The sequence below is a fragment of the Aulonocara sp. 'chitande type north' Nkhata Bay genome, linkage group LG18 (genome assembly GCF_057382095.1).
Source record: "Aulonocara sp. 'chitande type north' Nkhata Bay isolate Kocher_YH1m ecotype deep benthic linkage group LG18, A_spYH_male_GT1.1, whole genome shotgun sequence".
Classification (NCBI taxonomy): Eukaryota; Metazoa; Chordata; class Actinopteri; order Cichliformes; family Cichlidae; genus Aulonocara; species Aulonocara sp. 'chitande type north' Nkhata Bay.
Window position 1 is genome coordinate 31,431,763 of NC_141361.1, and position 11,389 is coordinate 31,443,151.

At 41.5% G+C, this 11,389-nt stretch overlaps 1 protein-coding gene across 2 annotated transcripts in view; it reads right to left on the reverse strand.

The window, feature by feature from the left end:
• LOC147308997 (neuropilin and tolloid-like protein 1) overlaps positions 1-11,159 on the reverse strand; it is a 46,700-nt gene extending 35,541 nt beyond the window's left edge. Inside the window, exons 1-4 of one of the 2 annotated variants that reach the window (XM_086271051.1) lie at positions 11,007-11,159; positions 10,677-10,742; positions 9,836-9,970; positions 9,668-9,733 (exon numbers count right to left, since the gene is read on the reverse strand). In XM_086271051.1, coding sequence (XP_086127177.1) covers positions 9,668-9,733; positions 9,836-9,970; positions 10,677-10,742; positions 11,007-11,034 — 295 coding nt within the window. In that variant the 5' untranslated portion in view covers positions 11,035-11,159. Of the gene's footprint in view, positions 1-9,484; positions 9,734-9,835; positions 9,971-10,676; positions 10,743-11,006 lie in introns of both variants that reach the window. The other variant, XM_086271050.1, reaches the window with a different exon arrangement.
• Between the last annotated feature and the right edge of the window lie 230 nt (positions 11,160-11,389).

Here is an 11,389-nt window from a genome sequence, read left to right on the forward strand (position 1 = left end):
GCTATGTTAGCATAGTATAAACAAGCTAACTTTTTTTCCACTCGATAAAAGTTAACGTGAGTGTTCTCAGTGGTCAGGAACAAATGTAATCGCATGGCAGGATGCTGTAAAAGGACCAAACTTCAGCCAGGAGAACAACTGAGATAATCCATCCACAATACGAGGTTAGTCATTCATATACTGCTGCATGGGCTGGGCTGTAGTTACATCCTAAGGTTTTAAAAACTGAGCTTAAATAAATGATTAGCGGTAATAAAAGCCGAGGAAGGTCAACAGTGATCACTGACAGTTTTAGGAGCTTTTTGAGATTAAATAGAAGAAAATACATAAAATTAAACATGTTAACAAGACAAAAGCCATATTAAACGCAGACTACTTTAGACCCGGAAGTAGGATTCCTCACGTCATCACTTAACAATCGGATATCAATCATTCTTATTTTACCTTTCAAAATAATGACCCTTTCAAATTGACCATATATCGGTGTGCGTTTTCAATGGCTTCAGAAAGCTATAAAATGGAAAATTGCTGTTTCCACAGAATAATTACTATCTATATTGACAGTATTCCATCCCACAGTGATACCAGGTTAATCTCAAGTCACTATGATTTTGCCTTTCAAAATAAGAGCCCTTTCAAATGACACATACGGGAAATAATCTTTCAATGAATTCTGATTTCTCTAAAAAGACAAATTCTTGTTTCCACAGGAGAATTTCAATCTGGGTCAAGAGTATGCAAACCCACAATGATACCATATCAATATCAAGTCAGTCTGATTTTGCCTTCCAAATTAATGGCTTGTTGAAATTGCCCATTTAAGACCTCTTTTAACAATTTCAGAATGCTCTAAAAATGAAAATTGCTGTTTCCACAGGATAATTTTACTTTAGATCAACAGTTTACAACCCCACAGTGACACCATATCAATATCAAGTCAGTCTGATTTTGCCTTTTTAAATTAATGGCGTGTTGAATTTACCCATTTAAGACCTAACTTTCAGTGGTTTCAGAATGCTCTAAAAAGGAAATTTTCTGTTTCCACAGGGTAATTCCACTTTAGATCAACAGTGTCCAACCCCACAGTGATACCATATCAATATCAAATCAGTCTAATATTGCTTTCCAAAATAAAAGGCTTTTCAAATTGCCCATATATGACCTACCCTTGGAGCGAATTCAAAATGCTCTAAAATGGAAAATTTCTGCTTCCACAGGATAATTCCACTTTAGATCAACAGTATACAACCCCACAGTGATACCATATCAATATCAAGTCATTCTGAGTTTGCCTTCCAAAATAAAAGCCGTTTCAAATTGCCCAGAAGCGCCGGGGGAAACGCGCTGGTATTAGGAACTGACTGAGACAGCAGGCGCATCGCGCACCACTGCCCAGTATCCTACTGGCCAATGTACAATCCATGGAGAACAAGCTCGATGACCTAAGAGCAAGGGTCACCTTCCAACGTGACATGAGGGACTGCAACATTCTGTGCTTCACGGAGACATGGCTGACCCCCACCGTGCCGGACCAGGCCGTAACTCCGTCTGATTCATTCTTTGTGCTCCGCGCGGACAGAACGGCAGAGTCGAACAAAACCAAAGTTGGAGGAGTGTGTTTCATGGTAAACAGAAAGTGGTGTGATGCCAGGAGCATTTCTACTCTCTCCAGCGGCTGCTCGCCACATCTGGAGTTCCTGAGCATTAAGTGCCGCCCTTTCTATCTGCCCCGTGAGTTCACCTCGGTCATCGCCACGGTGGTCTACATCCCACCCCAAGCGGACACAGGTATGGCTTTGTCCGAACTACATGATGTGCTGAGCTCGCTTCAAAACAAGGACCCGGGCGCAGCCCTCATTGTAGCAGGAGACTTTAACAAAGCGAACCTCAGACAAGTCATGCCAAACTTTTACCAGCATGTCTCGTGTCCAACGAGGGGGGATTGAATTTTGGATCACTGCTACACGCCATACAAGCAGGGTTACAAAGCTGTCTCACACCCGGCTTTTGGGAAGTCTGACCACAACGCCATCTTCCTCATTCCCCAGTATAAACAAAACATACGGAGGGAAGACGTGACCACGAGCGAGGTAAAACGGTGGACTGCCCAATCAGAAGCTACGCTACAGGACGCACTCAATGACGTCGACTGGGACATGTTCAGAGCATGCGCAGTCGACATCAACGAGTTTACGGAAGTAGCAGTATGCTTCGTCAATATGCTAGCGGAGGAGATTATCCCCACTGCGAGATTCCCCACATTCCCAAACCAGAAACCGTGAATGGACAGATCGATCCGCTCTGCAGTAAACGCCAGGACCGCCTCCTACAACACGGGTCTCGCCACTGGCGATATGAGCGCCTACAAAGCGGCCTCATACGGCGTACAGCGTGCGGTGCGCGGTGAGAGATGCCAAACGCCGATACCGGGAACGCGTGGAGTCCCGCTTCCACCAGGGCGACACACGGAGTATGTGGCACGGACTACGCACCATTACGGACTACAAAGCCAGGGACACTGCGCCGATCAATGCCAACTCTGCATTCACCAACGAGCTGAATCAGTTCTACGCCCATTTCGAGGTTAGCCAGGCGGCTAATGCTATTTACCACCTGACTACTGAGGACAGTGATGTCATCAGCGAGAGACCGGTGACCAGCATCGCGGAGCATGACGTCCGAGCAGCATTGAGGAGAGTGAACACAAGGAAAGTGGCGGGGCCAGACGGCATCACCGGCCATCTGCTGTGCTGACCAGCTAGCAAGTGTGTTCACTTACATCTTCAACGATTCCCTGGCGAAGTCTGTGGTCCCCACATGCTTCAAAAGATCCACCATCATCCCTGTGCCCAAGAACAGCAAACCCTCATGGTCAGCCCACATTCAGGTCCAGACCAAAAAGGCTAGGCAGCACCTGTATCACCTACGACAACTGAGGAAGTTCAGGGTCTCTCCAAAGATCCTCAGGATTCTCTATACAGGCGCTGTGGAGAGCATCCTCACACAGAACATGACATCGTGGTTTGGGAACAGCTGTGTGAAGGACCAAAAAGCTCTCCAGAGAGTGATCCGTACAGCAGAATGCTGCTGCAGGATTGCTCTCCCCCCGCTTCAGGACACCTACACCAGGAGATGCCGGACTAGAGCAGCGTAGATACTGAAGGACCCGTCCCATCCTGGCAACAAACTGTTCCAACTTCTGCAATCTGGTAGAAGGTTCCGCATCTTCCGGGCAAAGACAGAGAGACTCAAGAGGAGCTTCTATCCCCAAGCCATCCGGGCCCTAAACACACACACCCGCCCTCTCACATCATCTATAATTGACTGAGACAGGACTCTCTTCCAGACACTAAACCAAGGAACAATGTACATTTCAAATTCCTTTAATTTTACATATGTTTATATTGTCTATCCTGTAAAATAGTCAGATGTCTATTCATATTAATGTACAGAATTCACCTGCTGGCTGCTACTACTGCACATTCACCCAATGTATATACTATATATATATATATATATATAAAATGTTCTTCCTCTACCCCCCCCCCCCCCCCCCCCCCCAATTTGTGCACATGTTGAGGAGCGTGTCAGGTTACATTTCACTGTGTGTTATACTTGTATAACTATGCATTTGACAAATAAAGAACCTTGAACCTTGAACCATATACAACCTACTCTTTTAATGATTTCAGAATGCTCCAAAAATGAAAATTGCTGTTTCCACAGGATAATTTCACTTTAGATCAGCAGTATACAACCCCACAGTGACACCATATCAATATAAAATCAGTCTGATTTTGCCTTCCAAAATAAAACACTTTTCAAATTCACCATATACAACCTACTCTTGGAGCGAATTCAAAATGCTCTAAAATGGAAAATTTCTATTTCCACAGCATAATTTCACTTTAGATCAACAGTATACAACCCCACAGTGACACCATATCAATATCAAATCAGTCTGATTTTGACGTCCAAAATAAAAGCCGTTTCAAATTGCCCATATACAACCTACTCTTTTAACGATTTCAAAATGCTCTAAAAATGAAAATTGCTGTTTCCACGGGATAATTTCACTCAAGATCAACAGTGTACACTATCACGGGGATATCAAGTCAATTTCGAGTCGCCTTGATTTTGCCTTTTAAAGTAATGGCCCGTTGAAATTGCCCATGTATGACCCACTCTTTCACTGACTTCAGAATCCCATTAAAAGCAAAGTTGCTGTTTCCACAAGATCATTTCACTCTACATTGACAGTATACAACCCCACAGTTTTATCATGTCAATATCGTAATTATAATTGTTTATTTGGTACTTTTAATAATTAAACGCGGATGCTGTTAACAGGACAATTACTGTTTCCACTAAGTAACTGGAGTTCATGCAAACCATACACAACCTCTACAGTGGTAACATCTCCATCTCAAATCAATCTCGTTTTGCATTTCAGAGTAAAAGCCTTTTGACTTTGTTTATAGGAGCTTGTCTTTCCATAACTTCAGAATGGCATTAAATGGAAAGTTCCAGCTTCCACGAATTAATACCAGTTCATGCCAACACATATCATTGCATATAATCTAACAGTGGAGTTGGTGACCATACTTTTCGGTGACTTCAGAATGCTGTTAAATAGGAAAATCCCTGTTCCCATGGACTAATTTTTCTCTAAATCAATAATATACTCCCTCAAAGACTGTGAAAATCAAGTCTTTCTTATTTTGGATTTAAAAATAATTGCCCTGGAAATGTTTTACAAGCTGTTTTGTAATGTCTTTATTTTCTGGGAAAACTGAGGATCAAGGATATTAAAGGGTAAAGGCACTGATATCCAATAACTAATACAATATCAGTGCCTGGAGCTCAAATGTCAGTAAAAAGGTATGACGGATGCGCAGGAATTAATAAAGATCATTACTGGGATTAAGGGGACAGGCAACCAGTCAGCAGCCTTAACATACAGTATATGAGGTGTATAAAATTCTCAAAAGGATTCAGTTTGCAGCTCTCCATTTCCTCTTCCACACCAGGCAATGGCCTCCAAACATCACTAAGCCTTTGATTATTTAATCATGTGTTGATCCTTTTCCTTGACTGTATTTTGTGGCTTTAAACCTGACAAACACCCCCAACTTGACTATGACTTCTGGCCTGGTTATGCTACATACAACTTGAGAAACTAGACCAGGGCAATTCAAAGGAGCTTGCAAAGAAAAGCGTCTGGACTTCTTTAAGTTGCTTGAAGGCGTTTCACCTCTCTTTGCAAGCTCCTTTGACTATGATGACCTGGATGACTGAGAACCTTCACAGACAGGGCAAGGAAGGTTACAGGTTGTGGTATCAGCCAGTGTTCTCAGGACTAGCCCAGTAAAATCCACAATCTGTTTCTGAAGCCAGACAAGATACTTGTGTTATGGAACTTATTTTGTCTGGCTCCTGTATTGATGAAGTCAACACCATCACGGTTTAAGAACTATCAGCCAAATGCCATCATGCGAGATGAAAGTGCCAGGGAGCCAAATTCTCATTTATCTGAGACTGCAATTTAAAACATCTACTGACCCACACCAGGGCCAAGTATCTGGTTAGACACCATGTTTCGAAGGCCTTTGGTAATTGTGTTATGTTTGAATTTTGAAGCCGAATATTACAGGTCACCATGGCATTATGATTTTAGTTTAGCTAATTGATTCGTGTGATCTAGCATCATAGATAAATATATAGATAAAAGATATACAGCAATAGCAATGAACTGGAACAAAATCTGTAGTGTTTCCAAACAATACTGCTTCATGGAAACATGCATAAAATGAAAATGTTGAAAAGGTCCTTAAAAAGAAGTCTAATATTAATTTCTGCAACTGAAGACTTTTACAAATACTGTAGAATCAGTTAGCTTCATCCATCCATTCTCTTCCACTTATACTATCCAGGGTCGTGGGGGGTGCTGGAGCATATCCCAGGGAGACGCAGGGTACATATAGCGAGAGGCAAGGTACACCCTTTACAGGTCAATATCGTAATTATAATTGTTTATTTGGTACTTTTAATAATTAAACGCGGATGCTGTTAACAGGACAACACAGAGACAGACAATCATTTGCACTCACATTCACATTCACACCTATGGGCAGTTTGGATTAATCAATTAACCTATCCCCACAAACTGCATGTCTTTGGACTGAGGAAAATGAAAACCAACGCAAACACGGGGAAAACATGCAAACTTCACACAGAAAGACCCCAGCCTGGTGGAATTGAACTGCTGTGAGGCAACAGTGCTAACCAAGCACACGGTAAAGTAAAATTTTTAGCTATTACATCAGCTCTAGTGCATATGATTACAAAGTTAAAATTTGAATATAGAGAAAACAGAGCTGGTTCGACAGAAACAACACAACTTTGTCAGGTTGGGGAACAGCATTTCTGGAACATTACTGAGCAGCATGGGGGCTCTAGAGGGATTGTCCTGGCTCCACTTTTTTATATTGTATACAGCAGACTTCAAATATATATCTTTAGTCTTGCCAAATCCAGAAATACTCAGATGACACTGCAATTATAACGTGTCTCAGGAATGGGCAGGAATCTAAAGACTGGGACCTTTTCTTGCCTTGAGCAACTGGATTCAGATAATTATCTGCAGGCTTTTCATACAAATAGCAGATGAGCTAGGAATTTTTCTCTGTGATCAGAAAAATTATTGTAATTATTGTTTTTGTACGTAAGGCATTGTCTGGCACCTCTGTTTTGGTTTTTTTATAAAAACTGTTCCCGACTCCACTGTTAGATTATATGCAGTGATATGTGTTGGCATTAATTTGTGGTTTCTCTGTGAATTTCCCATTACGTCGTAGCGCACTCAGTGCTTGCTTGGAAGTTTAGGGTTTTTTTTCGCTGTAAAAAGAAGTTTTCTTCCCACGCACAACAGACGCTAATGTTTTTGTCACTTTTTATGGAATCAAACTCAAAATAAGGTCAGTACTTCCACGCTTTAAACGCTCATACTCTCTCCCGCACTCGATATATTATCCATTGTTGATCTGCACACAGCTGTTGTCACGAATGTCGCACTTGCTTACATCACTGTCATGAGACATTCTTGCAAAATAATCACGGTTTTAGTAACGCAGTAACGCAGCGTTCCTACGGGAAAGTAACGGTAATCTAATTACCGTTTTTGCAACAGTAATCCCTTATTTTACTCATTACTTGAAAAAAGTAATCGGATTACAGTAACACATTACTGCACATCTCTGGTTATCATGTGTTTGCTATGATGTGATGTGTAGTAATGGTTATTAAGGTGCTAATCGCTAATTGGGGATAAGCTAGCAAGCTCGACAATTAGCTGCCATGCTAAGCAGACGTTGGTAGCCAAGTTCATATGTCACTGTGGGGTTACGAGCTCACATGGCTTGTAGCTGTGCCAGAGAGCAAGCTTGGGTGAGCTAGCCTTAAAAAAAGACTATCGTTCGTTCTCCTGCCAGACGCCTCGCTGCTGTGCTGCCTCGCTGCTGTGCTGCCTTACTGCCTTACTACTGTGCTGTCTCGCTGGTGCCATTAAAGGACCGGCGGCTGCCATCCATTCATCCATCCGGACCTCGATTATTTGGACCGAAGTACTCACACACACACACCCGCACTCAGTGCCATACACTCTCTTTATTTTGCTGGCCAGCTAACACCATTGTTTTTTGGGGGGGGGGGTTGCATTCACAAAGACTATCCAAAGACATTTTGGTTATTGTCAAATAGACACTCTCTGATTACGGACTGAGGAGGTTGTGGTGTTACAACCCCAGGACTGAGAAAAAAAAGACTCTTTACACCAATATATTCACTTGTATATTCACTGAGAAAAAAAAGACTCTTTACACCAATATATTCACTTGTCTCCTGGTTAGGAGAAGTGGCTATTGATGGAAATATTTTTTTTCTTTTTTCTTCTTCTTGTCTTTGTTTACATTGTATCCCAGAGAAGTTTTAAGTTGTTCAGGTTGAAACATTTGCACTTAGAGTCGGTTAAGTTTCCTTTGATGTATCAGCGTCAAGCTGATGTTTAAGAGGGTAGGTTAAGGACGTATGTGCTCCAGTCCATCAATCCTTTAAAGTGCTGGACACAGATGGTAAATTGCCATCAGACCCTAAATAAATTGTCCTCTGCTGTTATCCATATTGCTTCACTCATTCTTTGGTGAGTAGATGTACTGGTTACATAGGTCTATTAGGTTATGTTGTGGTGATCCTCGGGTTGGGGAATGGGTGTTCCTACTGGAATGCAAAATTAAAACCAAGATGGACAAGAAAAGTTCAAAGCCATTAGGTGCTCAGCTTAGAAAAAAGAGAAAAGAAGAGGAGGAGAAACAAGTAAAAGATACAGGTAAGCAGATGTGTCATTGGATAATGGCAGGTCATGTATCCTGAAACTATCAGAATCAGAATACTTTATTAACCCCTAAAGAAATGATGTGGGCTACAGTTGCTCCAAGAAGAAATGGTAAAAATAGTAACAGTAACAGACTAAACTCCAAACAATACATTATGTTACAGATTATGTTTTAATATTAATTAGTCATTGTCAATTGTTGACTTGTCCTGTTTTCATTGTATGACAAATTATGATGGCTGTCTGGTAGCTGTTTGAATACTATGCATACTCACTCTCTCTCTCTTCATATGTGTGTGTATGTTTCTCTGGTGAAATTCAGTATGGTTCCGACAACAGTCTTATGTTTGTTATGTTTTATGTACAATCCTTAATATTTATACACACATTTATACACACACATACACATAAAGTTTAATGTGTGTGTGTGTGTGTGTGTGTGGAGAGAGGGGGTGGGATGTTCGCCCAGGGCGCCAAACAGGCTAGGACCGCCACTGTAAATGATTAATAAAATACATGCAATAAATGATTAATACACTCATGAGTCATCAGACATTATACTCGCAAATTATCTCTGATTTGATTGATTACCTTCCTCAATAAATTAGATTATACAGAACAATCTGCATTTTTCTTTTATTTTTCCTTCCTTTTTTCCAACCATGTTAGCATTCAGTCCCATTTCTATTTAAACATACAAGTAAATGCAATCATATCTGTTTTGTCGATGTCAAGCAACGTTTTAGTCTGTGCTGAACCATTTGCATTTGGCAAACAGTGTCTGTTTGCCAAATGCTGAGTTATATTCTCCACCTAGCTATGTCTTTGACTCCAGGGAAGGTAATGTGCTTCAAATTTATTTAAACATTTTAATGCTTTGTTGATGGAGAACACTTGAGTACATCCTGACCTTAAAACTGAAAGAATGTGCAAGGCAATGCTCAAACTGAAGAGAACTTGTTGGGCTACAGTTTTACAAGGGTTTGTCTCTTTGAGTGACTGATTTAAAAATGATGCTTAATATTAACAATAATTGTTTGGTGTAAAATACAGCTTTTATGAAGACGAAACTTGCTCACGGCTTCATTCACTCACCTTTTGTGAAGTTATACCGTGCTGAGAAACCAATGGCCTCGAGTTCACTATCAGCCACAAATTTGATGTACAAGTACCTCCCACTGGAGCGGACATATGACGGGCTTTCCTGCCCGCAGTAGCGACCAATTATGGGAGAGAAACCAAAGGGACCATCGCGGACTTCAATGTGGTCGAACTTACACTCCCAGGAGGGCTCGATGGAATACTTCTCATCAAAGAACAGGTCGATGCACTGCCGAGGAGAGGCTACAACAGGCCAAGAGGTTGAGAGAAGGTGAAGTTAACAGCAGGAGGAGTGGGAAGTGGTACTGTAAGGATGCTAAAAAACAAAACAAGATAAGGTCTCACCTTCTATAATATAGATGCATTCCCTCTCAGGTGGGTATTTCTCAGGGTAATTCGGTGATGTGAAATACCCTCCATCAGGCTTCTTTACCCAGGTCCCACACTCCCCAGCTGGTGTCACACCCGAGTTGTTCTTTACTAGAAGCGGGTACACAGGCAATATAAAGTACACAGTTTACCAAAAGTAGATCACATCCTTGTATCTTTAGTTTTAAAACATCCATATTTTTGTAGCACAAATTGGATTTGTCAAACTTTTCCATCTTTTGAGAAGATACTGCCAGAAACAATGGAAAAAGGTTAAAATAGAAGACTTTCAGCATTACAGGTTAGCTAATTATTTACTATACTGTGCTACAGTACTTTTTGGCACTATATTGATATTTTATTAGTTTAATATTATCACTGCACTTTTCTCATGAGATCATTATCACAAAATCTAATCTATCCATTCGCTTCCACTTATCAGGGTCGCTGGAGCCTATCCCAGCTGTTATAGGGCGAGAGGTGGGGTACACCCTGGACAATTTGGATTATCCGGAGGAAGCCGGAGTACCCGGAGGGAACCCACGCAAACACGGGGAGAACATGCAAACTCCACACAGAAAGACCCCAGCCTGATGGTGGAATTGAACTCAGGACCTTCTTGCTGTACAGCAACAGTACTAACCACCATGCCACCGTGCTGCCACTCAATCTAATAATTAGTTTTATTATTTCTCATGATAGATTAATATTCATACATTTCACTACATTTTAGGTTAAAACCCAGAGTAGTATTCGAGTATCAGGCCACCTGCCCTCTGCAGCTACATGAATGATATGGCAAGATGTGATAGATTACCTTGAGCTTTTGTTTTAGTAGCTGTGGCACTTGACAGCTCAGGTGAGAGGAGGCTTGCTGCTAAAGCTGACAGGACACAAAAAAGAAGACGTTAAAGATGACGTTGTTCGTAGGGAGTTGCTTGTATTTACTTTGAAAAAGCAACAACAGATAACTAAACCAGCATAAACACCGGTTAGACTAGGAGACTGTAAATCGGTGGCTGCTGTTTTTACTTTCTTATAGATAAAAGCTATTTGATATATTTATTTTTTGAATCACATGCACGAACAACAAGGGTCGCTTACTTACTGAACTATGTTCAATAAGTGAACGTTTCAGGGAACTTACCGATTTGCAGCACAAGTTTGTGCAGCATGTCTGTTCCCCGAGGATGTGTAGTTCAGTTTGCTGTTGGTTAAAGAGTGTCCATCAACCCACCAATTCCTCAGAGAATTCGCCAAATCCGAGAGCTGGCTTGTCCATCTCTCCCGCCGTGCGTCCCCGTCGGCTCAAAAGATTACACTCTCGTCCGCCACCAACCTTCACAATTTTTGCTCCACCTTTAGGCTGCCTTAATCCTCTGAAAAGATACAGCCTCCAGTCATTCACAAGGCTGCGCTGTCCCGAGGCTTGGTGCCTTAATCCAGCCTCCAGTAACGCAGTCAGCGCAGTTATCAATACAGTTCACTGGAATCAATTCAAAAATATTAATAATAGTAAAAAAAATTTAC